We start from the raw sequence: 27,723 nt of genomic DNA, 5'->3' as shown, positions 1-27,723 counted from the left end.
ATTTCAATAAATGACTAAGCGTTTCTTATTAATCTAGAGCAGCAACGTGATACTGGACATTATGCTGTTGTGTACATTCAACTGTGTACACTGCGTGCCCTATTAGCTTTACACCAGATTGAATCCCTCCCTATTCTCAAGGTCATCATACCCTTGCATCGTCACAACATGCATTTCCAAATACAGGATGTCCAACAAAGCTTTTAGCGCAGGCAAAATAACGGCGCGCTAATAAATAGATTTATTTATAGTTCCATATTTATCTTTTGCAGCTGTTATAGTGAATGGGAGCGGAAGGCCCATCCGCCGGAGGCTTTCACATCATTAGCGAAGGCGTTCGCTAGATTACGCCGTCGGAACCCTCTGACTCGTCATTATTCGCCGTGTGTTTTAGTCATCGGGCCGGCTTTGGTTTGCTTCCATAAAGGGTAAGGGCGAGGAGAGCATGTTCGGCTAACAGCTTCTCATATGCCGCGCACACTTTTGACAAATGAGAAACATCGGAGATCAATAGGCCTCGCCCTTAAAGGTGAACCTGTTGGTTCGCCCCCCCCCGGAGCCCGACCGACGCTCACGTTCTATTCGCGCCGTCCCCGGTTCTTCGCCTGAAAACTTTACGTGCGCGCCTCAAAAGTTCAGCGTCATAACTTCAATCTCCTTGACCTTTTTGAGGCGCCGGTCTCCGCAGATTTTTATTGGCCCGTCCCGGTCGGCCGTTGACACGTGACCTTTTCAAGCCTCCGAAACTCCTCCGTTGTTACCCTCTGTCCTTGGTATGTGCTCGCCGGCGCGCCCATGTATCTCTGAGGTGTCGTACGGCGGAATGAAACAGAACAGCGGTACAGTACGCTTCTTGCATACCTTCCGTTCATATTATTATTGTTTGTTTGGGCTCTTCCCTCGATAGACGGGCTGCGTTCTCATTAAATGCGATGACTGAGTATTTGTTGTGTTTTGTTTTGGCGCAGGAGGAGAACTCGTCCCTGGCTTCGGAGAAGGAGAGCCAGAGAGAGCAGTACGAACGCTGTCTGGATGAGGTGAGCGTCGCCCCCTCTCCTCCGGTTCTCCGTTCCACTCGTTCCCTCCTCCATCAATCTTTCACCCCCCCCCCCCCCCCCCCCCTGCGGATCCCCTTCCTCACCCTCTTAGCAATTCTTTGAAGAGCAGTGACCTTACCCAGAATGCCCCACGGACACCTCTCTCTCACTCTTCAAAGGGAAGACGGGGTATTGCGCCATCCTCGGCTTGCCGGTTGGGTTTCCTGTAAAAGAATATCATTCCCGTCTCATACAAGGTCTGGATGAGGGCGAGGCTTCGAACCCGCGCCTCGCGGGCGACGGGACACTCTAGGAAACGTCCTCGAAGCCGCGGGAGTCTCTAGAAATCAAATTGTCCAGGAAGTATAGAAACGCTGGCGCTCAGAGCAGTGAGGATCCCTACCCAGATAGCAAGCGGATCTGGGCCATATATGGGCCGGAACTAAGCCACAAGTGCCAGATCTGGCCTGTATATGGCCCTGATGGGGTTGCTGTCTGGGTACGGTATGTCGGAGGAACTCGGGAGCCAGGGAGTAAGTGGCGTCACGAGGGAACCAAACGACAGTAACGTCAATTAACGAGCCCCCCCGGCGGTCGGGCCCGCTCGCCGAGCCGCTCGGGAGGCAGAGGCTGTCTGGCCGTCCACGCCGCGTGCGGAGAGGGACAGACGGACAGACGGACAGACCGGCTAACGGGGCACGGGGGTGGCTCGGGTCTCAGGTTCGGTGGCCGAGACAGGGAGAGAAGATAGATGATGAGGGATATTGAGAGAGAGAGGGATGGAGAGAGAGCAAGAGAGGGGGGAGGGGGATAGAGAGAGAGTGAGAGAGAGGGAGAGAGAGACGGAGTGAGAGAGAGCTATAGAGACACGTTGTTATTCCCCCGTCAGAATCCGGCACACAGTGGCTCCACAGCTCGACCGCCGCGGTGAGGAAAGTCAACTTCGGAGTCCGACTCCGTGTCTGTCGCCCGAGGAGGACCGAGCCGCAGTCTCAGTTCCGCTCCCCTGCCCTCACAAAGACACGACCCGTGTTACGGTGTTGCCCTCAGCGGAGAACACATCTTCCCTTCTGAAGAATGTTCACTAATGATCATGTCCTGTGCGGATGTGTGTGGTTGGGGGGGGGGGGGGGGGTTGTGCCGGTCGACTCTGCTGCTCTAACTACTGGGCTGGAGGGGCTCTAGGCCTTTTTGAGAAACCGCACAGCTGGGAATCTCATTGTAATGGTCGGGGTTGGTTGTCGAGATCTCCTGCTGGTTACAGATGCTCCTCGTACTGCTCCGGGAAAAGCATGTTTTTCGGTGTTTGTGTGCGGGCGTTTGTGTGTGTGTGTGTGTGCGTGTGTGTTCGTGCGTGTGTGTGCGTGTGTGCTTTGTCTGTTTGTCTGGGTCTAACTCTACTAGCGGAATGTGATTTTCAGCCCCAGTATCTATCTGGAGGATCATTATAGTTCCGCTGCTTATGAATTATGGCGCTCCAGCTTGGAGGCGACGGCCCCGTAACTCTCCCCGACGGCGCGGCGGCGGCCTCCTCGCCACAATAACAACTCAATCTCCCATCATTCAGCGGCAACAGGAGCGGACACCCTCCCGCCACCGACGCCCCACGCCGCATTAATGAGCCAATCAATGGGAGCGTAATCCGAGCCGCCGGTCGATGCTCTGCGGTCTCCAGGCCCGCGGCCGGGGCGAGAGGCGCTCTGCGACCGGGGTGGCACAACAGCGCTTTAGTCTGACACAACCCACCCCACCCACCCACCCACTCCGCAGCGCTCCCGCATCAGCCCGGCCCGCCTACGGCACCACCCCAGATAGCAAGCGGATCTGGGCCGTATATGGGCCGGAACTAAGCCACAAGGGCCAGATCTGGCCTGTATATGGCCCAGATTGGATTGCTGTCTGGGACCGCAGGACAATCAAACACGGCGGAGCCCCCTCCCCCCCCCCCCCCCCCTCCCTGAAGCGTTCCGCTTCGAGGCCCGCCCGCCCCCCCGCCCTTCCCCGACGACACCTTGCCCGGGAATTTATGCTGATTGGGCGCCGATTAGGAAATCAACACACCCCTCCCTCCCGCCCTCCTCGGGGCCTGGAGGCAGACGGCAAGGAGGGGAGGGGGGCAACAAACACTGCAATATATTTTGCCCGTCATGTTCGGCAAAGCCTGTAATCGTCTTGGAGCGGAGGAGCTTGTTTGGGGAAAGTGCGGAGTCAGCAGCAGCAGCCGAGGTAGTCGGAGAATAGATTTTTTCCGGGGCCGGGTCAAACGGGGTCGCGCTCTCTCCACTCTCATCCCACTGATGTAGCCAAATCACCCTAACGGTCTCTCTCTCTCTCTCTCTCTCTCTCTCTCTCTCTCTCAGGTTGCCAATCAAGTTGTGCAGGCGCTTCTCACACAAAAGGTTCGCCTCTTATTCCCATTATCAGCCGTGCATTTTTCGAGTTTTCACAAAATGATGTGATCTTTAAGACTCAGATTCAGAAAACGTTAGTCTGTCATGAGTGACAGAAAATCATCTTAGACGAGCTCGACAATCAACGCAAGTTAACACAACACAACAACATACAGTACCCAGGCCGCAATCCGATCAGGGCCATATACAGGCCAGATCTGGCACTTGTGGCTTAGTTCCGGCCCATATATGGCCCAGATCCGCTTGCTATCTGGGTACATTCCTAAAACCAACCCATGGAATCATTAAAAATAAGCATAATATATTACTATGTGCAAAGTGGCATAGTGCAGCGTGTATAAGAGTTCTTCCTCATTGAAAGGTATGAATGTTAGTTCCGTGTCAGGGACACATCGACCTAGGCGTGTTATCTTAGCGTGTTATCTTAGCGTGTTATCTTAGCGTGTTATCTTAGCGTGTTATCTTAGCGTGTTATCTTAGCGTGTTCTCTTAGCGTGTGTGAGACGCCTGTGTCCTCCTGTGTCCAGGATTTGAGAGAGGAGTGTCTGAAGCTTCGGACCCGGGTGTTCGACCTGGAGCAGCAGAACCGGACCCTGAGCGTCATGTTCCAACAGAGGGTCCGACCCACATCTGACCTGCTCCTCCAGGTACACACACACACACACGCAAACACACACACACGCACGCACACACACACACGCAGACACACACACACACATCTGACCTGCTCCTCCAGGTACACACACACACACGCACACAGACACACACACACACATCAGACCTGCTCCTCCAGGTACAGCCCGGTCACACACGCACGCACACACACACACACACACGCATGCACGCACGCACGCACACACATACACACACACACAGAGACACACTATGGGGTGTGATTCGTGCCAGCGTAACAAACACTCAGTGCTTTCGTCGCCTGCATTGCGTGTATAAAGGTACTTTGGCGAGCTGATTAATAGGCGTGCATATACGCACGCGTTACGAGTCGCTCGCATTCTCAGAGGGTGACGTGTCAAAACTGCCGTGCCATTTTTGCGCACATGCATGTAACGTTTGCACGCTCGTGTTAAGTCAGCGGGCACTAGAAGCTGCGAGCGGGGCTCATTTGTCCATATTGAATAAAAATTAATAATATTTATTTGCACTCAATCAAATTCCAGGACCCTCCTTGCATAACTTTTCCTAGATATGTGTCGTTTTATCTCCACTATCGCTACATTTTCAAATAGGTTGTGGCTGTTCGAACTGGTGCTGACGGTGCTGCAGCCCCCTCTATTGACAAGAAACACGTGTATCTGAACATTTGTTTTAAATTGCGAAGAAAGAGTCATTCAGATATTAGGCTTTATTAAAAACAAGTTGCTTAACATGTGCGAATTCCATTTATTGAGAATGCATTCGCAATTGGCAAGGACGAGATTAGAACCAGCTATGATTTAAAGGCAACTGATCTTACACGTGCGGCCGCTAACACGTCTGCTGCGCTTGCAAGGCACTGGCACGTTTGACACGTCGCTATGCAATTTCTGCACACATTACAAGCGAACGTACGTACGTTCATCTATGATTTTACCAAACTGTCATGTGTAGTGTTGGTGTCGCATATGTGAGGCGCATCTAACCTGTAGTGTTGCCGTCACGCACACGATGCGCAATACGTGTAAACAACATGTGCACTGCGTCTGCGTGACAGGTACGTTACAGCTATGAGACGTCTGTCTCTCCATTGTTTGTCAATGGAAATTATACACGTGCGTTTAGACGTTTGATGTCATCGCGTCTTCTTAAGTAGGCGCAAGTCAAGCGTTTCAGTATGGTGTGCTGGCACTAATCACACCCCATAGACACACATGCACATGCACACACACACACACACACACACACATCAGACCTGCTCCTCCAGGTACAGCCCGGTCACAAACGCACGCACACACACACGCATGCACGCACGCACGCACGCACACACACACACACACACAGACACACATGCACACACACACACCCACACACACACACACACACACACACACACACATCAGACCTGCTCCTCCAGGTACGGCCCGGTCACACACACACACACGCACGCACACACACACACACATGCACACACATGCGCACACACACACACACACATACACACGCATACACACACACACACACACACACCTCAGATACGTTCCTGTTGATGGTTGGTTGTCTCATTGCCATGCTTAGCAATAACATATTTGATTTCTTCTTTTACCTTTCTCTTTTATGAACCAATATGTTCAGAAGGTTGTCTGTGATGAATCAATGTGTTCAGTATGGGTAATGCAGGACGTGTGGAGTGCTAGTTATGGATCCAGTCCAAAAGTATGAATCTATATCTGCTGGAGGGTCCTTCTGATGCTTCCCAGGGACTAACCTTGGAATACAGATATTTAGCCAGGCATTTTTCAGCGGTGAAAAAACGAGATTTTATCTCTAAAAGGGCCAGAGAAAAGATTGATGAATTCCTAGAACTATAGTGTATCTAATCACATTGTGACATCACATGGAACAATAGGGAAATGATATTGATTGTATGATGATGGCTCACGGTGCTTTATGACAATTCCATGCGGGGTCATTAATTGCCCTGAAAGCCTGCATTGTCACGGTTAGTGATTTTGTCGATAAGATACAAAGTGGGTTTCTATTGCTGTGTGTGTGTGTGTGTGTGTGTGTGTGTGTGTGTGTGTGTGTGTGTGTGTGTGTGTGTGTGTGTGTGACCGAGCCGTACACTGGGGTTAGTTACTGAGAGCGAGTAACGGCTAGTATATCAGCGACGGGGGAAGAATCTGCAGAAAACAGAATCGATTTTAGGTAAATTAAAACAACGCTAGAAAGTGTAGCAGTCTTTTTTCTGCCAAAGTGCATGAATGTTCTGGTAATAGTTGCTTCTCCTATCAACCGTATACTTTTCTCATTATACAAACTACTTCTTATTATAGATAATTAACAGCTTTTATAGAATGATCCTCAGCTACTGAAACAGTTTTTGATGTTCATGAAGCGCCAGGTGTGTGGCTGACTGTGAAACGCTCCCAAGCTGGGTAATTAAATGCGTTGTCTCCCGTGGGTGGGTCTTGAGTTTCCCAGATAAAGATTTATCCTTCTATGGAGATTGTGATTAGGGAGGCAGTTGACCTGCTGCTGCTGCTGTTGTGTCGTGTGACATTCCGCTCCAGGTGTTGGGTAGAGGTGCAGAACTGGGAATAGTAATGTATCTCTCAGCAGCTCTCTTCCGCTCTCTCTCTCTCTCTTTCTCTCTCCTCTCTCTCTTTCTCTCACTTTTTCTCCCATTCTCTCTCTTTCTCTCTCTCTCTCACTCTCTCTCTCTCTCTCTCAAACACTCACTCTCTCTTTCTCTCTCCCGCTCTCTCTTTCTCTCTCTCTCTCTTTCTCTCTCCTTCTCTCTCTTTCTCTCTCACTCTCTCATTCTCTCTCTCTCTTTCTCTCTCTCTCTTTCTCTCTCCTTCTCTCTCTTTCTCACTCTCTCTCTCTCTCTCTCTCTCTCTCTCTCTGCTTACGCAGCCTTTTCAGAAATCAGTGGCATGATGGTCTCAATTGAGTTGTCATTTACTGGGAAAATACTGTGCAAAGTATGTGCTTCAAGACCACCTCTGAAAACTATTTCTTTCACCTCGCTATTTTTACTTGATTCAATTTGAAGCGGTTGGGGTTCTGCAGCAGTGAGATTGTTCATGTATTCATGTATTCCCTTCATTTCCTTTTGTATTTTTTACTTTAAGAAAGCAATGATGGGGTATGGTCAGATGCCCAGGAGCACTTTGGAGCAGGGCTAGAATCCTGGTCTCTAGGGGCATGGGTCTAGGGCTAGAATCCTGGTCTATATGGTCATGGATCTAGGGCTAGAATCCTGGTCTCTAGGGGCATGGGTCTAGGGCTAGAATCCTGATCTATATGGTCATGGGTCTAGGGCTAGAATCCTGGTCTCTGAGGGGGTGTGTGGGTGTGTGTTTCACGTCCACGGCGTCAGCCGGATGTCTGTATTTTGATTGGGCAGAACGAGCGGCGTCTTCGGCCGCAGCAGCACCCGGAAAGCCGTCTCGTTCACGTACGCAAACCGGAACCGGGACCGGTTTTTCTCCGGCCTCGAGGAAATCCAACCCCGCTTTAGAAAGCGCCGACCCAAAGAAACCCCGACGAGAGAAAAGCGGCCCGATCCGCGTCCGCCAGCGCCGTGAGGCCACGAGCGTTGAATCAGACCCGCGCCAAGCATGTCATTGTATTACGGCGCCCGTATTTATACACGGGGCGAATAAAGACCCTGTGGATCCTCGAGGACGGGTGGTTTAGGGGGTAACGTGCGGTCGAAAGCGCACGCACGGATGAGTGCATGTCCTTGGCCTGGATCGCACTGTCAAGTACCGCCGTCCTGTCATACCCCCCCCCTCCCCCTCCCCCTCCCTCCTCGCCCCCCCCTCTCCATGGCCTTGTGACACTATTGACTGAATCCTTGATGAGCCGTGCTGAGGAGGTGAAATCCAGCACCCCTAAGATAAGATCACCCCCCCCCCGCCCCCCTCCATGACACTTTAACCACTCCCATCCCATGTGGCTGAATAGACTACGATGGTGCCGGCCGATATGGACTCGACTCGGAGAGACTCATTTTCCCCGGCTGTGGTTTTATCGCTGGCGAGAAGGCCAACTGCTGTTTAAAGTTCTTAAAAAAAGCAAGCGGTGTTGAGCCACTGATGTATTTCATTGTCTGCTTGGAGGTGTGTGTGTGTGTGTGGGGGGGGGGGGGGGGGTCTCTCCTGAAGGACCGGCGATGCTTAACGGCGACAATAAGTTGTTTTCTGTCCAGTCAGCTGAGAGATGTGTCTATTTTGTTTTTGTTTTTATATTTAAGCAACAGCAACGTTAACGGTACTCCATCTCCTCTTCTCACTCCTCCATCTTGTTCTCCATCGGGGGAAATGCATACAGTGTACCGTTAAACTATTATATTTAGAACCGTTTTTTTTTTTTTTTTTCTCAGATCCATTTAATTTCCTTCAAATCTACAGTATATGAAAGCATAAATATTAGATTCTCTCTCTGCGAGTAGAGAACAACAGAGCACACTCCCACTTTCTACGTCCCCATTGATTTCCCGCTGCCAAATCGACAAAGTTATAAAATATGGAGCTCTCTAGTAAAGTGACCTCAAAGGTTGTGGATTTCCAGAAATGGTGAACCGGCCGATACGCCCCGGCCGGACAGTATTGATGGGAGGCTGTCTCCGTTTCAATACCACTGGCTCCTCGCGTCTCCTTCAGGAAGTATGGTAAAATTATGGTGACATGTTGGCCTGAACCCTGTCTGTCCGTCCGTCCGCATGTCTTGGGTTTATATTCAAGGACAATATAAATTATTAATCTATCTGATCTTTAGTTTTTGTAATTTGATTTCATGGTCCTAGAGTCCACCTCTTCCACGCTGCGGCGTCTGTTTTTGCTCCTCACCTCGGCCCTCTCAGCCCGTACGGAGGTTCTGCTCATTACTGGTGTCAGTCATGGTGGGTTTACTCGGCTCTCAGGGATAACACGTTGACAGCTCTGGGATAACATTTTGACAGCTCTCTGGCATAAAATGTTGACAGTGCTTTTAAGTAAGTAAGCAAAGTAAGTAGATTTTATTTATGCAGCACTTCTCACAGAGAGGTCTCACAAAGTGCACAGGTTAAAATGCAGACAGAGAGTCGATGAAATTAAACACAAGACAACACAGGACAAAAGACAACAGTCATAGACAAATTAATTTGACGAATGCCTGTCTAAACAGATGCTGCTTTCAAGTCCTGAGGAAGAGCGTTCCACAATCTAGGTGCCCCAGACTCAAAGGCTCTGTCACTCTGGGGTGCGGTCCGGGTTTCCGACCTGCGGCGTGAGCAGAGTAAAAAACGGTCACATTAGCAATATTCCAGAACAGAACAACCAGCGCCACCATCAACCAGGTCCGTCTGCTCACTGAGTCCTCTGACCGCTGTCTGGTCTTCTCCCTGGGGTTCTCAGCAGTCCCAGCTGATAGGCGGCAGCTGGTGTTTCTGCAGGACGATGGTTGATGAGGTGAGTGGTGCCAGCTGGGCCCCAGGGTGGCCGTGACGACCTTGAATGGCTTGTATATTCCGGCCACGACCTGGCCACGCTGTCCAGGGTGCTAAACTCCAGGAAGAGCCGTGAACTGGCCACGCTGTCCAGGGTGCTGAACTCATGGATGGGCCGTGACCTGGCCACGCTGTCCAGAGTGCTGAACTCCAGGAAGAGTCGTGACCTGGCCACGCTGTCCAGGGTGCTGAACTCATGGATGGGCCGTGACCTGGCCACGCTGTCCAGGGTGCTGAACTCCAGGAAGGGCCGTGAACTGGCCACGCTGTCCAGGGTGCTGAACTCCAGGAAGGGCCGTGACCTGGCCACGCTGTCCAGGGTGCTGAACTCCAGGAAGGGCCGTGACCTGGCCACGCTGTCCAGGGTGCTGAATCAGGGAGCGGGGTCTGTGCGCCTCTGAGGACTGTCGGGACGCAGCCACAGGAGCGTTGTGCGCCCCGGTGGCAGCCTTGTGTCCACCCATGGCAAAGAGGGTGCCACAGCAATTACAAGAACCTTGAGCAATGCTGTCAGCAGCAACTATGAGAACTTCAGTTTCCTCAGCATTTAGTTGAGTAAAAAAGAAAAGAAACTAAAGAAACCTGAGATGTACGGCCACATAATGGCAGCAATACAACGATATGGTTCAATGTTATAATGTTCAATGTCAATATCCTTGGGCTTGGAGCAGCAGCTCAATATATTATCCAGCAATCGCACACATACGCAATTGCACGCATTCCATAAGCCTTGAAACAAGATGAGTGAAACTCTTATCATATTTTTCAAGGTGACTCGCATTTTTGCCATGAAAGTCTTCCTAACAAATCTTTTTTTCCTCCCAGTGGGCGCACAGTGTGAGCATTAACTACAAGCAGCGTAATCCGACGAACAAGAAATGGAAGTAGATAGATGTGTTTGCCAGCATGGAAACGTATAGGCTGCTCCCTAAATGAGCGTTAGAGTTGCTGCCCTTAGAGCGACAAGTGTTCCGTTTCAGCACATTTGCAGTTAAGTACTGATCTGGGCTCGGGGAACTGAGCGGTAATTAGGTTGGAGATTAGTATGCGGAAATGTATTTGATTTAGTGTCCTTCCCCAGTGCACAAGAAGTAAAGAAAAGAATGGATCGCAAAATAGTGTCTGAGAATGAATTTAAAAAACCAAAGGAATCCCTCGTTCCCTGATGCAATTATTTCCCATTCACATTAATTATTTTTCACAGATGATATTAATGACATTGAGTTAAGACCGTTGAAGAGTGTGCAGTGCAGGAGCGGGCGTGGGGGGGGTTTGGGGGCTGCAACTGCTCAATCACGGGATTGGTGGCTCTTGTTTAGTTTATTTACCTTCTTGTTCAGTTTTTTAAAATTAATTTATGTTTTTATTTTTCATTCTTCTGTTCTTTTTTCTTCTTTTGATGGCGATAAAGTCGGCTATAGACTGAGAATTTTACCGAGTTGAGAATCGTCTTTCTCAGGGAGGTATTTTGAATCAGATACAAGCATTTGTGTGAAACGTTATCTCCTCTGTCAGCGCCATCTTCTTTTGTCGCTCTCCCCCATTCAGTTCAGCCCGCCAATTCTTTACGCGCCGGTAACCTTGGCGGTTGAGAGTCAGCGAGTGAGACTTGTCCTTCCTTGTGCTTTCAGAAACTCCACTCGAGGATCATGCATCTGTCGGCGGCCGACTTGCTCCTGGAGCCGGAGAGAAGCAAAAACTTCCTTCTCTCCAGGAATACGGACTCACCGCCTCACGTAAGAGTAATGGGGGGAAATCAGGATTGCACTTTCCAATCCCATATGAATTGTTCAGGTATCACAACTGACACGAAGGCCCGGAGCGAAATCATTAGAGGGGATTAAAATACCGGTTCAACTATTTGGAGATCTGACCTGCGGCTCTCGGCAAGCAGAGCTGGCAGTAAAAGTATCACTTGGCTCTAAAAGGAATAAATCCATGTCATATTACCAGAAAACCATCGATTGAAGCATTAAAAACGAGTCAATGGGACAGTGGAGTACATTAGTCATCTTATATATTATGCATTAGGAAATGATTTCACTCGGTTCTTTAGCATGTAACCCTTTGAGGCCTCTGATGTCCATTCACCTGTAGGGAAGGGTTGCAAAATGGATGAAAAATTAAGACGTAAAAAATATTTTAACGTGTTAAATGCCTTCTTTTGCCCTAGAAAATATTCTTAAGTGACGCATTCATTGAAATGAAATGTAGTTACAGATTTGACGTCTGCATGTACGTGCGGAATCTAACGGGAAACATTTACTGACACAATTGATTAGAATTCTGAATATGAGTAGCCCGTTTGCTTGTTGTTGTAATGTTCGGATGCAGAACGCTCACAGACCCGTGATGGGATATTGTTTCTTAAATAACCAATTACAGGCTGCAAGCTGGAACCATCTGCTGCAAACGTGCTCCATTCGGGTCATGGAGTACTGTACCTGTGCGAATGTTGCACATCCATAACCAATAAAAACGCCAGCTGTTATGCACCCATCCTGATAGCGCTACGGGAGCCGCCAATCCGAGTCACTGATTCTCAGCTTACCCGTCCCCCGACGTCGTTACCCTCCCGCGTGACCCTGCCGAACGACCTCTGCGTGACATGTGACCGAGAGCCACGCCCGCACCACCTGTTCTACAGCTGCTCGTCCCCCCATCCCCTGACCGATCGCTCTCGCCATTGCCCAGATCATCCTTTATCACCTTTTACGTTCTGATCGGAGCCAAGCTGCTCTCCTGGCTCCCACTCTCCAGATAGCAAGCGGATCTGGGCCATATACAGGCCAGATCAGGCCCTTGTGGCTTAGTTCTGGCCCATATATGGCCCAGAATCATTACACATCCGCTTGCTATCTGGGTCTCCATCTCTCTGTCAGAGTATTGAGTGTAGGAATGGAATCTGTCCCTAAAAAGGATATGTTTTTCCAACACCACCTAAACCTCTAAGCTGCCTGTGGTTTCAACACTCAACGGTGTGGATTAAACACGATCACGCCGGCGATATCTAAATCTCGACCAAGCCTTAGACAGGAGTTCCACGCGTCAAGATTGGAACCCTTGACCGGGAGAACAAGTGGAACATTAGTGGCCGTGAGACTCAATCGTAGGCCGTCTCTCCACGAACTAACGTCTCTCTCTCTCTCACAGGACGTCCAGTTGTTTGGCAAGGCGGGTCTTCCCGCGTCCAAGTGTGTGAGCCAGCTGAGCGTGGCGGCGCCGGCGTGGGCCTACCCCCGATGTAGCCGCAGCAGCAGCGAGATGTCCCTGTCCAGCGCGTGCAGCGAGTACTCCAGCGGCTCCTACACCTGGAACGACGCGCGGTCCTGTGGGAAAATGGTACGCTTACCGATCATTACCCAGATAGCAAGCGGATCTGGGCCGTATGTGGGCCGGAACTAAGCCACAAGGGCCAGATCTGGTCTGTATATGGCCCAGATCCGCTTGCTATCTGGGTAGTTCTCCTCCTGTTGTGTGTTCAGAAACATGGAGTTCATCCGTTTTGAAATTATACTGTATAGTATGAAAACAAAGACTCATTTCATATTGGAAATAGTAAGTTTACTGTAGGTACTGTAGGTCGCCTCTATGGTAGTCATGAGCTAAATGTTTGCCATCGAATAGTTGTAATCGTCCTTAACATTTGTGTAGATCCAGAGTGATGCACATTCAGTGGCCTAATTATTTTAAAGAAACTTGCTAAAATTGTGCGGATATTCAATATTTCAGCAAAGCGTCGACTTTAGTGTTTACTCCGTCCATCGGGCCTTTGAAAATGAGTCAGAAATTGTAATTGCAGACTGAGTAACAGCTTGCCTGAGTAATTATCTCCGCTGCAGCCAACTGCTGCAGAGAATGGACTCAGCGCCAGCTCCTTGTGCAAAACGATTTCCCCACAAACCGGCCAAAAGACCGGCGTGCGTGTTCGCTGGTTCGCTGCTGTTTTCCAGCTCGTTTGCGCCGCGGTTACATAACCGAACTGAATCTTTTTCTCCCCCTTCTCTCCGTCTAGTCGTCCTTGACCTGGGAGAAGAGGCTGAGCCTGGGCTCCTCGGCCCCCGCCGGCGTCTGCGTCCCCCCGGAGGAGCCGCCGCGCTCCGCCCGGGGGAAGGAGAGCCACATCCTGGAGGGCCTCCGGAAGCTGCAGAGACGGAGACCCCGGGCCTCCTCGTCCCCCCGGGTCTCCACGTCGGTCTACAAGGACTGCATGAACTCCAACGAGGGCATCTACTCGCTTGGCGTCAAAAGCGGGAGCAAGGCGGTCTCCAAGCCTCACACGGGCCGAGCCGCCGCCGCCTCCTCGACGCCGGGCGCCAGGAAGTTCTCGTACGACTCCGACGACGCGGACGACGAGTCGCCTCGTTCGGCCGACTGCAGGGGGGACAGCGTGCCCGTTAGGGAGGGCTGGATGTATTGTAAGAAGCTGTCCCACAGCGTGTCGGACAGCCTATGCAGCTGGGAAGGACTGCAGGACGCTGAGCCGGCGGCGGTGGATGCCGGCACCAAGCGGGCTCCGCCCTGCGACTACACGGAGCGCCCCGAGAAGCTCATGAGCTTCATCAGCAGCTTCCTGTCCGGCGGCCGCGCCGCCGCCGTCCTCGACCCCGCCCTGCTGCACGCGGAGGTCGATCCCGACTTCCCCCTGCGCCTCTCCGACACAGAGCCCGAGGAGGCCGGCGACCTCGGGACGACCCCCGGCCTGCCCTCCGTCGCCCAGCGGGCGCAGAAGGAGCCCGAGAGGTTGTCCAGGGAGGCGTCCACGCCGCTACCGGCGCCCACGTGTCCGAGGAGGGAGCAGGGGAGGACCCAGTCTGCGGACGGGAGGCCCCGGCCCTTCAGCCTAATCAAGGAACACAAGGGGGCCAAGTCCCAGTCCGAGGAGCGCCTCATGGCTATATTCGACGTGGACGGGGAGCCCATCGAACTCAACCCTCCGCAGTCGCCCGCCGATTCTGGGAGTCGGGCGAACCTCCCCGGGAGTACAACGCTCGCCGGGTGTTCGGAGCCGGCGTCAAGGGAGAGGCCGGTCAAGCAGAAAGGGGTCGGCCCGAGGAACTACACCGTGCTGGAATCTCCAGAGAAGCCGTCGGAATGCCAGGGCAAGGCCGGCCGGGGCGTGGCGGGCGGGGAGGGTGGCGCGGAGAGGCTGGCGATCCATCTGGCCCCGCCCAGGAAGCTGATAAAGCCGGCCGGCAACCGGGCCAACAAAGTCCACTCTGTCCCGCCCATGACCGACGCCTCCGGCCCCAAGACCGGCGGCTCTAAGATACCCGGCCGGGGGAAGGGGTCTCTACTGAAGGGGTCGAAGGTCCCCAACGCCGAACCAACCTCTCAGGAGAAGTTCCCCTCCTCCCCTCCGGTCAAAATGTCCAGGTTCATCAAGACCCCCTGCACTCAGAGCCCCAAGGCGTCGGCCCTCAAGCTCCCTGGCAAGAGCGACTGGGTGAAAGTCTCCGCCCCCGGCCCCGCCCCCAGCCCCGCCCCCGGCTCCCCGCACCCCCCCAGGAGGCTCCTGGACCACGTGGACTACGCCGAGCAGCCCACCAGAGACCGACACTATGAAACCGGCAAAACTGCACTCAGGTCCCCCTCGCCCCCCCCGCCTCCCGGCCGTACCACCTCCTTGCTCATCAGACCAAACTACGACGGGTCGCCCCAAGCACTTAAAACGGGGGCTCAACCGCCCACGCCTACCACTGTGAGGGGGCCGCCCCCGAGTTACCACCCGCCGCCTGTACCAAATATGCAACACACGTTACCCTACAAGGGCCAAGATAGCGTAGACTTGGACGCAGGCTACGGGACAGCAATCGCACCTCAGAAGCTGGTCGACAAAACCGGCCAGTTTCCCGGTCTGACCCAGACCCCTCTCCCTAAAGGCACTTCGACACGGACCCCCAAACACTACCTCCCCGCCTCGTCCTCAGGCTACGCGCCGGACCCTCCGGAAAACGCGCCTAAAAGCTCTAAGAATGTCCCTCCCTACCCGCACAGCGCCCTAAAGAACTATTCGCTGCATAGCACCTTCACCAGTAAAAAAGGCTCCGCCAATGAAAATAGTCCCCCTCAGCTGTGTAAGACCTCCAGTAGTTTGCCCGCGTCTCTCCAGAGCCAGCTTCCGGAAGCGCAGGGGGGTCCGCTCCATCCTCCCCCGCCGGCCGCAAGCCCCCCCGCCGGCCCCCCTACGGCGGCGGCCCCCGTCCAGACGGAGAAAGCTTCGAAAACGCGCATCCCCATGGGCTTCAAGGCCTTCGTGAAATCCACCGCCTCCCACAAGCGCAGCACCTCCATGCCAGGAAAGCAGGAGAAGGACCACATCAACTCCGCCTCCAGGGAGACGGCGACTCCCGACGAGAGCCCGTCGTCGCCGCCGCCCGCGTACGGTATCGACCCGCCGCCCGCGTCGTCCGTCGCGGAGGCCAAAGGCGAGGGCCGGGCCGGCGTCCGGGAAGGAGAGGCGCGCGCCGCCACGGCGCCGGAGGAGGCGGAGGCGTGCGGTAAGGCGGACCGGGACGGCCGTCTGTTCTTGAGGTCTATATCGGTCAGCGCCAAGCCTCACCTGAAGCCGGCGCTGGGCATGAACGGGGCGAAGGCGCGCAGCCAGAGTTTCAGCACCAATTACATGGAGAAACCCAATATTAACGGGCCCGACGGGCCTGGAAAGACCCGGACGCAGATCATCACCAACTCGGGGGAGAGAGGGAGCTCATTAACGAGACAGAGCTCGCTAACGAGACAGGGCTCCCTCGCGGAGGGCCTGCAGGCGAAGCCCTCGGGCGCTTCGGGGGAGAGTCCGGTCCGTTGCCCTGGCAACAGGCTGAGTCATTACGGGGGTATGACGGCGTCAAGCAGCCATCAGGTCCTCCCGGAGAAAGCCCCCAAGTCCGGCTCCCAGGCCGAGGGCGCGAGGGGCGGCGGCAAAGGGGAAAGTGCGGCGACGCCCCCGCAGAAAGAGGCGCGCAGCTTACCCCTGGCCGATAGGATCGGCCTGAGGAACTCCAGGAGGGCGGCCAAGGTGGCGTCCCACCCCCAGTTCGAGTCCCCGCCCTCCCCGGCGTACGGCCCGGAGGCGCCGGCGCCGGGCGGCGGAGGGAAGGCGGCGAGCCCCGGTAAAGCCGAGCAGAGCCGGGTCGGCAGGGCCCAACCGCGCGGCGCCCCCCTGGGAGGACCAGAGGAGGCGGACCATCAGGCCGGCCCGGCGGCCTGCTGCACCATCGAGGAGAAGGTCATGATGGGCATCGAGGAGAACGTGCAGAAAGGCCAGGGCCAGGAGAAGGTCACGGCGTCGGAGGCCAAGCAGAAGACGGGCCCCTCCCTGGCCAACTGGTTCGGCCTGCGTAGGAGCAAACTGCCCGCCCTGAACGGCAAGAAATCCGACGCCACGAAGGGGAGAGAGCTCAAGATCGGATCGGTGCTCGGAGGCAAGCAGATGAAGTCCGACAAGAAGGAGAAGAAGAAGACCGACAGCCCTTGTAAGGAGATCCAGGATCCGGGGGCGTGCGACAACAACAAGCTCAGCTCAATAATGGACCACTGCAACCTCCAGATGGGGCAGATAGCCAATCAGATCCAGTGTTCCACAGTTTACATCGGGAAAGATCAGTTCATGAAGGACCTTCTCGGCAGGTTGGTATAACAACGGCCCGAATCCCGTTGATTCGTCATGTTCCGCGTTCCCCATCACCGTCGAGTCTGTACGCGACCGAAGCAAGCGGCCGCGGTCGATTAACGCGGAGAGAAACGCTCGAGCCACGTAGTCGACCGTAGCTTTAGGCGCGACATGATCAATGTTCAGAGGTAGATGAGGTAAACACGACATCAACGGGCTGTCCGTTTGATTTATGGCTGCGCTTGAGTGAGCGCAGCATGCGTCCTTAGACAGGAATCTAGAGACGGCGTCAATCTCCAGGTATCTCCGCTGAAGTAGCGCAGACACACACACACACACACACACACGCATCCTCCATTTTAATGCCATACGCTAAGCTCAACCGGCAGATTTTATCAAGAGCCGTTACAAACATTTATCACTCACTGATCCGGGAGTCAGAGCGCGAGGTGTTGAGAGCGGGGGAGAGAGCTACGGAGAAGTGATTTCAGACGGGAGACCGCGGAGGGAATATGGAAGTGTTAGAGGAGGGCAAGGCAATTTATCACTTTGATCTCAATCCACCTGCACACTTGATAAGACGGCAAAACCCGTTGAATCAAACCCTGTTTCTCCCGTACAGGCGCGTGGCGCTAAAGGCCGAACCCCCGACTGCTCCCCCGCCCGGCGCCCCCGTTCTCCAGAAACACGGTGGCGAGCCGAGGGCCGATATGGAGACGGGCCGAGATAAAGCCGTGAGTGAGAAGACAGCCCCCGTAATGAAACTGCTCAACCTTCAGGTGCCGTTCGCCGCGTTCCAGGATATTACAGTCCTCTCAGCCCCTCCCCCTTCTGCGTCTCTCCTCTCTATCTCGCCATCTCTACCTCGAAAACTCCATGTCTCCGCGGCCAAACACATTCGCATCGACAGCGAACACACACACACACACACACACACTTCGATTAGGATCTTTTCCCTCCAAGCTTGGGATCAATTCAGCATAGTATAACACCCTGTATGTACACAGCATTTCACCTTTTCGGCTCTAGAAATCGTGCCACCCAAATCTGACCTTGTGGAGGTATACTTCGTTCTGTGTCAAACCAGTGGGAGGATGGAGGGGGGGGGAGAAAGGAGAGAGGGAAGAGAGAGAGAGAGAGAGAGAGAGAGAGAGAGAGAGAGAGAGAGAGAGAGAGAGAGATTCTGACTGCAATATACTTGAAATTCAATCCAGCTGGTGTGGACTTTTGATAGCATGGAGGAGCCTCTTATCGCAGACACTCAATTTAACTAAGGTCCATTTAATACTCTCCTGGGTTGGGCTCTCTCTCCTTCCTCTCCGCTCTCTCTCTCTCTGCTCTCTCCCCTTTCTCTCCGCTCTCTCCCCTGTCTACGGAAACTTAAAGAGTGCGTTTGTGACCCTGTCCCCGCTCCGTGTCCAAGGACAACACCCTTTTAACCGCCCCTCTGTGGAAGCGAGCATGTGTGCTATATGAGTCCTCGTACCCTGTTGCTTCCCACTGACTGGACTCCCGCTGTGAAGGAGATGGTTTGAAATAGTGTTGTTTTCCGGGTCGCTCTGGGTGAGAATGTTAGATGGATTTACCTTCGATTCACCGATACGTTACAGATGTGTGCTCCGACGAAGGTCTAGCACACCAAAAGCTCAGCTGTTTAAAGTGAAACACTGCATGGATCTGAGTGTGAGGAAATGCTTTTCTATCAGTTCACCCCAATTTATCCATCTTAGTTGCACTTTTTCACTCTGATACTTTACTTTCTTTCTTTCTTTCTTTCTTTCTTATAGCTTAGAATATATAGAAAACATTTATACATGAATAGTGTAAATAAGTAATATAATTATAATAATAATAATAATCACTATTATTATCATTATTATTATTATTATTATTATTATCATTATTATCATTATTACCATTATTGCTATTATTATTATTATTATTATTATTAATGCTGTTGTTGTTATTATTATTATTGTATAATAATAATACAATAATAATAATATAATTATATGTATATTATTGTATACTTATTTGTAGTATATTATACCTATACCTATATATACCTAATACTATGTAATAATATTTGCATATACTTTTTTTTCATAGAGCTTATACAGTGTTTTATTCGAAACCTCTGTCTCCTTCATCTACTGTAACAAAGCATGCGTTCTTGTATCCTAACAGGCGATCATAGTGACACAGAAGATGAGCACAAGAGAAGACAACGAGCAGGACCCAATCCCAGAAGCCTCCTGTCAGGACCACATGATCGGTAGGTCAGGCGTCGTCTTTGTGTACATTATTATGTCACACTGTACCGGGAGCCATCAGTACTGTATATAAATAATATGTTCCACGGTACTCTAGAAACCCTTTAGCGCTGCAGCACACACACACACACAAACACAGACATATGTCTATGTCTAAAACACGGGGGGGGGCAAACAGAAAACTGACATGGTAATTGACATGTGTCCTGGGACGCAGAGATGAGCACGGCACACTGGGAATAAGCGGAAGGAATTCTCGAGTGATGAGAATAAATTAATGTACAGCTATTCTCACCACCTCAGTGACGAAGCGGGTCATTACTGGCCCGTCGTAGCGTTGGCAGGTGGAAGGCCTTAAGAGCACATACTGGGACAGCGTAATCAATGTTTAATGAAGCCGCATAATGCCAGGCGCTTGTTTCCGGACTGTTCCGTGTGTAAACGATCCCACTTGTCAATCCGCCACTCCGCAGTCCGTCCCCTGAGTGAGCGATGACCGGTATCTCACTCAAATGGAGGCTTGTTCCACTAAAAACCCCATATGTCTCTTTGCAGACACTCCAGGCACTCGTGTGTAATTTGTAGATGGACCAAGCTCTGCCAAAGTATATTAGTAAAAAGAAAACTGCTTAATGCTACAGTCCATCAACGGGTCTATTTCTCAAATAGTACACCTTATTGTTTTGACATTGGGCGAGTTTCCAGGAAGCATAAATGTTCGCTTAATTCAACTCGGTCCCGTACAGCGGAAGCAAGCCAAACATTCTCGAGAGTTCATAATCGCCTCTGTGTTCTAATTAACCGAATGGCATTTCTAATTCTGCCAGCTAAGCACATTCACCCACTTCAGAACCTCAGTCTCTCAGTATAAATTATATGTCATATAAAGATTTCAGCAGTGTGCACATGCAGTATCGTCCCGGAATCAAGCCCTAGTAATGTCACCTCAGTCAAAAAATGTATTTTTTTTATGTGTAATAAAGGTGAAATACTGGAAGCGGTGTTTCTGTCGTGTAGATCAGATATACTGTACACTGCTGATGTAGATACTGTATACAAAGGGACAAATCCTTCATAAAAGGATTTCATCATCCATTTCTTCACATGGCTTCTGGCTGCTGGTTTAATAACGTAGGGATTGGTATCACAGGAAATAGAGTTTCAACCTCTATTCAATACTGTCTGTTGCATCTAGGTACTGTAGAATTACCATTGTCCTTGTTGTTGTTTTAGTGTAAAGGGCATCTTGAAACCACCTTAGCGGTGGTGTCAAGGTGCCCTTTACACTAAAACTATAAGGTATTACAAGGTATTACTAAAACTACAAGGTATTATAAAGCGTTGTGTTCCATGGACCATCATGGGTTTTTCACACACTTATTCCTGGAGTCAACATGCACAAGAGTCAGGTTAATCAAGTCTGTGTCATCGTGAGAGAGAATCATGGTGTAGTTGACCGTCCGTACGTTTCCCACGCGCTCTGCACATGAGTGGACGCCACGATGACTCATGGCAGACTTACCAGAGGAACACACAGTAACAAGCCATCTGTCAAAGGAGTTTTGTGTGCACATCAACTGTCATACCCACCGAGGACTCATTCTCACACATACAGTAGTGTGTGGGGGCCGTGCGTACATTTACAGAAGCATTAACACTCCCAGATAGCAAGCGGATGTGTAATGATTCTGGGCCATATATGGGCCGGAACTAAGCCACAAGGGCCAGATCTGGCCTGTATATGGCCCTGATCCGCTTGCTATCTGGGCTGTGTACTATTGAGTGATCACACTCAATCTGACTTTACCCACTTTATCTCAATCAGAGCGTTTCTGGAACTTCATGGAGTAACTTGTTTTGATGCAACGTGAGTTAAATGTTAAATGTCCTGTAGTTGCAAGTTTGCAGGAGCAATATTGTTTTATTGCAGTCGTTCTATAGTAGAACGCACAGTGCTTCTGAAAATGTCTGAAGAGGTTGAAAATGTCTGAAGAGGTTGAATCAGCATGTTAGGATCTGCGGAGGGAATAATGGACCTTTTGCGAGCAGAGTGTCCATGCGGGCCTAATCTCTATCGGTGAACTGTAAGAACTGTAAACAACCTTTTGTTCGGCTGTGTGTGCTGATGGGTTTGCACAGATTTTCCAGAGAAAAGGCCGTGAGGGGGGCGATGTTTACGATCTGGTATCTGTTCGAGACAAGGTCACGATGGCCGAGGGGATGGAGGCCAGGGCTTGTAGAAATCGATCCGTCTCGGAGAAAATACAGAACAAAAAAAACAAAAAAACATTGGTCCCATGACTCCCTGTGAAAGAGAATGGTGAAATCATGACTTGCCAAGTTTTCTTTTAGGGAGAGAAATATCTCTTCAAAAGAATTATCTTCCAACATAAGTGCCAACTAAAAAGGATCCATTATTTCCAAGGATGCTGTAACTAGCCAAACTGACTGGCTTTTAGCCCAAGGTCTCGAAGGCTGGATTACTACAACATACATTAGCAGTGGTGGGGATCTGTATCTTTGGGGGGACATTTACATTGACATGTTGCAAGAGTATTCAATATCTTCCTACATGGCTGTATGGTCATTTGAATGCCTCTACCCCAATCTGAATATTGGGGGGGGCATGTCCCCCCTGACCCCCCCAGGATCCCCACCCCTGTACAGTAGGTCTACAATATACAGGTGCATCCCCAAAAATTTTAATATTGTGAAAAATTCATTATTTTCCGTAATTTAATTCAAAAGGTGAAACTTTCATGTATTCTAGATCCATTACACAAAGTGAAATATTTCTAGCCTTTTTTGATTTAATATTTATGATTGTACAGTATGTTCAGTATGTTCTTTTATTCACTCAATACTTGATCGGAGCTTCTTTTTCACAAATTACTGCATCAACGCGGAGCGTCTGGAGGCAATCAGCCTTGAAATATTTCACTTCATGTGTAATGAATCTATAATATATGAAAGTTACAGTTTTTGAATTAAATTACCGAAAATAATGAACTTTCCACAATATTCAATATTGTACTATTGAACCAAATGAGAATGGATATCCGAAAGTGTGCATTGATTTGTTTAGTTTAACAGTTGAACAGCTGCAGTTTGAATATGAACCCGAATAGGGGTGCCCTTACACTCTTTTACAACTTAATACATGTCATCATGTTTACTTTCATATTTGTAATTGATTCTTTTAATTAGCAGAAAGCCATCGCGAGCATGATTCACACCTATCATGGAACGGTCGTCCATCTGTTTCACTCGAGTCGAAGCTTAGCAAACTGTATTTTAAATTTCGTCCATCTGTTGCCTGCAGCACTGGTCCATGATTATTATTATCACACAGCATGGAACATATCAAGTGCGAGCAATGTGTTAAATCTGCCTAGCGACACATAATGGTGATGTAGGAGGTACTGTACCAGGAAATCATGAACACAAGATCACGCTGTGCTCCAAATTGATGAAATTATATTTGATATACAGAGGACCATGTACTGTAGGAGGGCCTACAATCGTCAGTATACATCATTAGAGCCTTTTTATAGCAGTCAAAGTACCCTTGTTCAAGTAATAATATGAGAACTCGCAGAGAACTGCCAACCACTCGCAGAGATGAACCGGGCGATCTGCACAAAATAATATATAATCAACATTAAGAGACTTTGTGTTTCTACTTCACTTCCTTCAGAATTATCTGAAGACAAACCTTTGGCTGTATGTATCCAGGACTACGACGCAGGTGGCAGTGATGTGTGAAAATGAACAAAATCATCTTTTTGAATGACTCTTTTGAGTGTCTGATCCAGTCTGTCGAACGTCCCGAATACTACTGCCCCCCCCACCCACCCCCGACAATAAGACCCAAACAATAGTGTCGGTTGCTATGGGATCAGCTGGTGTGTGGTGCATGTGTGTGTGTGTGTGTGTGTGTGTGTGTGTGTGTGTACTGTACGTTGTCAGTATGTGTGGCAGAGTTTGAGTAAATGGTTGAACTATCTCCTGTGTCGAACTGGATCATTAACTGGATTCCCAGATAGCAAGCGGATCTGGGCCATATATGGGCCGGAACTAAACCACAAGGGCCAGATCTGGCCTGTATATGGCCCAGATCCGCTTGCTATCTGGGTTTATTAATGTGAATACACATGTTGACTGGTAATGCATGCACTCATTGCGCTAGAGTGAAGTTTTGCGGGGTTAGCTATCTGACGTGCGTGCACTATCACACGTGCGTGTAAGAATCAAAACGGGTTCGATACGATTAGATGCATCAACTCGGAAGGAACCGAATCTTTGAAAAGAGTCGGTCTGCCGATCACTAGCAGGCGGTGAACTAATGCTCTCTTTCCTTTTCCATTCACTCCCCCTGTCATTGAACTGCACTACACTACCCAAGATGCCCTGTTCACCCATAACCCCTTCCGTTGCATGTGAATCCATCGGCTCCTTCGTTTCCGTTACTTTCCGCCCCTCTCCATCACACGCTTGTCCTCCCTCCCGTCCTCTCAGGCTCCAGCTGTCAGATGAGAACCCTGGACAGTGGGATCGGGACCTTCCCGCTGCCCGACTCAGTCACCCGGGCCAACGGGCGCCACCTCCCCAAATCCGAGTCCAGCCCTGACCGGGTGGCGGGCGTTCCCACCGAGCCTGACGAGGACCCCCCCGCCCCCTCGCCGGCCCCGCCCCATGTGAAAGTGCCTTCCCCCCCCGAGTCCCGCCCGCATGCCCCCGGCGTCCCCGGCCACTCCCTCTCTGACCCTGCAGTGACCTCCAGCCTTATCCAGGAAGTCCAGAGCCGCCTCCCGAAACCATCCACCTCAGGTGAGTCTGAAGCCCCTCCCCCTCCTCCTCCTCATATCAAAGCAAAATATGATTCTAGCATTTAACTGTAGAGGCCCTCATACATACTTTCTTTTTAAACACTTTTGACAATGGCTGTCTTACTCACCATTGCAAGTCCATATCACAGAAATCTGAGTCAGCGCTAAGGACATTCAGCCTTTGTTAGAGACAAAACTCGTTGTTTTACATTTCCCCAATCACCTCCGTGGCAGACAGATGAATGCTGGAGCATAAACGCATTGGCAAGGACATCGCACATCTCGCTTAATTGATATTCCGTGGCTCCGCCTCCGTCAAAAGCACCCCGCGTCCTCCGATGCGCACGTACTAAACCCCCCCACGGAGAACGCCCAGCGAACATGTCTCAAGGATAAGCAGTTAATGCAATTATACAAGCAAATCACAACCGCCATAGATCATAAAGCACCTTCTGCCCACGCGTTTAAACGTCGCACTACCGCCGGGCCCGGGGGTCGGGCGGAGGGAATCTGACAGCTGATTAAAACCACGCTAACCCCCCGGGGGGATGAACGACCACGACCACACCCAAGGATTTACACACAAACACCATTAGCTGCGATTTACTTGACCTCAGTCGCCGCGGCGCTCCGCCGACGCGACCTGCCATACCCGCCGTCGTTAGCGGCGACAAATGGGGCGGCCCGATCGCAACTCTCACTCGCCGGAGGGGAAGGAGACTATATCCTCGACTTAAAAAGATTTTTATGGCGGCGATGTTGCCGCCTCCTCCGCTAGTGAGTTCTCCATTCATTACGTTGTCAAGGGGGGCTGGATGCTTCAGGAAAAAATAAAAATAAAGCACCAAGAACGAATGGAGCGTCTTTAAGATTCACACGCGAGGCCGTGACTATCGCGGGGTGATTCGTCATAGGGGGGTGACAGAAAGAAGCTGGGGGGGGGGTTTTACGGGCCGCCTCAAGTGGCAAGGCTCATCGTCGGGGGGGGGGGTGGGGTGGGAGATGCCATCGGCTATTAATATCTTAAACACCAGGCTGTTCTCACACCAAAACAAACGACAGCGGGCGTTGTCGTTGCTACTCTACAGTACGCATTAGTAAGCGTTGATTGAAACCCGGCCAACATACAAAGATGTACTCACTTTCTCCGCCTCCTTTCCCAGATAGCAAGCGGATCTGGGCCATATATGGGCCGGAACTAAGCCACAAGGGCCAGATCTGGCCTGTATATGGCCCAGATCCGCTTGCTATCTGGGCCGGCTCCCCAGTGTGTTAGTACCGTACACGATTGTAGGATGGAGGCCGTGTCTCACAGCTTCTGTTGTTCTTTTGTCTGAACTGTTCTGGGGGTGGATTATAGACGCAATCAGAACTAGGAGACTGAGTCAGATGGAGCCACGTACCGACCACGCAGTGACGAGTCCCACAGACGTCCAAGACAAACCAGAGAAGAAGGGCAACAAGGAAGTGAACTCACCCAGTGTAAGAGTTTTCGAAGGTGACATTTTACTGCTCGAAGATGTATGTGAAAAATGCGAAAAATGTTCTTTTGTCAAACGGCACCATTGCAGTAAGACTTGAAAATGAAACTAAAGAGCTTGCTTTTGACACAAGGCTGCTATTTGCGTCACAAAGTTTGTTTCTGAGTGAGTTCGACTTTAACACCCACGTGGCCATGACTATCATCAAGGTTGAACAGCACTTGTAAACATTTTCTTTTGTAAAACTATTGAGCCAATTCCGCACTATCACTAAGGAAGTAGTTTTTTGGGGGGGGGAAGTGCAGTGCTTTCCATTATAAGTGAATCAAAGACAGATCTCCTAATTGCATCGGTGTTCTCCTGAACAGGACAGAGCGCTGAGGGTGTGTACGTACTCCGGCAGCAGCAGCGAGACAGAGACGGAGAGTGAGGGGAACACTCTGGGTTCACCCCAGAAGACCCCGCTCAACCCATCAAACAGCAACTCGGGTCCGAATCACACACACACACACACTGATTGCATAATCAAATCGAATTTGTTTTGTGTGCGAGTTGATTTGGATTCACTGTGTATTGATTGCGCTGTTTAAAGCAACACCTGCCGTTCACAGTTGACCGGAAGGAGGAGGCGGCGAAGAGGAGCAGCGTGGTGAAGTCGCTGTCCATCATGGACTACTATCCGCACGACGTGTTCGTCCATCTGGAGAAGGACCAGCACAGGAGCGTCTCCCAGTACAACCTGCTGCTCAAGGAGTCGGGGTCGGAGGTCAAAGCGGGAGAAAGACTTACCGTGAGTGTTCTGTTTTCGTTCTTCACTCCTCTTATCAAATCGATTGCCGCGGATGCCGGAGCAGATGACGAGTTTTCTCCTGACCTTGGATAACTCGGACGAACAGAGGAGCTCCACATCTCTTCTCAGATCGGTGCACACGAGAGCACAGCCTTTGTTTTTAGGGAGCTAGTAGTGGTAGTTGTAGAGTTGCTAAGCACATCGACCATCCGCTGGTGCCGCACAATATGGTTACAAAGAATGCAAAAAATTGAGGTCCACACTGACAGCTGCTCCAAGGTTTGTTTTTAATACTAGAGGACAAAAAAAACCATTTTGACCCAAGGTGGGTATTCGTAAGGAGAAACGCAGTTAGTAGTGGTGCCATGAAATAGAACTCACTTACATAAAACGCATACCCTCAACAAGTTGACGTACACACCTCGTAACTCACAGGTAAACTTTTCTTCCAAGGGTATTGCGGAGCACGATCAGCTGTTCTTCACCCTTCCGGTTTAGAGTTGTTTGGCGTTGCGGAGAGTTGGGCTGTTCACAAATTTTCATAGAAGAAAGATGCCTAATTGCTTTCGATCGGTGTGCCCTCTAGTGTCACGGGGTATTTGCAAACCAGTATTTAACTGCGCTGAATGACAAATGAGGTCCAGGGACCATGAAATGGCCTCCGGCCCCAACGTTCCCTCCTGTGCCCCCCCCCCCCTAGCTGTCCCATATACAGTAACCTCACACTACACCCCCTCCTCCACCCCCTGACAGAAAAATCCATACTCTGAAAAGGATCTGACTCAACACAAGTTGAACACAAGATTGTGTGTGCGTGTGTGTGAGAGAGAGAGAGAGAGAGAGAGAGAGAGGGAGAGAGAGAGAGAGAGAGAGAGAGAGAGAGAGAGAGAGGGAGAGAGAGAGAGAGAGGAAAACCAGGAATATATTCAGACTTTGCAAACGAGCGCTTCAGGGATTGTGTGTCACTGGACATTAAGATTTCTTCCGACGCGGTGACCTTGATTCCTCTGTAGGGGACTTCATCGTGTCCTACGCGGTGACCTTGATTCCTCTGTAGGGGACTTCATCGTGTCCGACGCGGTGACCTTGATTCCTCTGTAGGGGACTTCATCGTGTCCGACGCGGTGACCTTGATT

The 27,723-nt window shown here is 50.9% G+C and overlaps 1 protein-coding gene across 4 annotated transcripts in view; it reads left to right on the top strand.

The window, feature by feature from the left end:
* LOC311316143 (nck-associated protein 5-like) overlaps window positions 1–27,723 on the top strand; it is a gene marked incomplete at its 5' end in the record, with an annotated part of 135,426 nt that overhangs the window by 98,372 nt on the left and 9,331 nt on the right. For 2 of the 4 annotated variants that reach the window (XM_084446926.1, XM_084446928.1), the window contains 12 exons: window positions 969–1,037; window positions 3,398–3,436; window positions 3,976–4,095; window positions 11,234–11,338; window positions 12,756–12,944; window positions 13,618–17,231; window positions 17,837–17,993; window positions 19,402–19,489; window positions 24,006–24,317; window positions 25,677–25,798; window positions 26,166–26,286; window positions 26,409–26,587. In XM_084446926.1, the coding sequence (XP_084303052.1) occupies window positions 969–1,037; window positions 3,398–3,436; window positions 3,976–4,095; window positions 11,234–11,338; window positions 12,756–12,944; window positions 13,618–17,231; window positions 17,837–17,993; window positions 19,402–19,489; window positions 24,006–24,317; window positions 25,677–25,798; window positions 26,166–26,286; window positions 26,409–26,587 (5,115 nt within the window). Of the gene's footprint in view, window positions 1–968; window positions 1,038–3,397; window positions 3,437–3,975; window positions 4,096–11,233; window positions 11,339–12,755; window positions 12,945–13,617; window positions 17,232–17,836; window positions 17,994–19,401; window positions 19,490–24,005; window positions 24,318–25,676; window positions 25,815–26,165; window positions 26,287–26,408; window positions 26,588–27,723 lie in introns of those variants that run through there. The other 2 variants (XR_014630698.1, XM_084446927.1) reach the window with 2 other exon arrangements.

This window comes from Borostomias antarcticus (assembly GCF_949987555.1).
Source record: "Borostomias antarcticus genome assembly, chromosome: 12".
Classification (NCBI taxonomy): domain Eukaryota; kingdom Metazoa; phylum Chordata; class Actinopteri; order Stomiiformes; family Stomiidae; genus Borostomias; species Borostomias antarcticus.
This window is presented reverse-complemented; position numbering and strand designations above follow the sequence as displayed.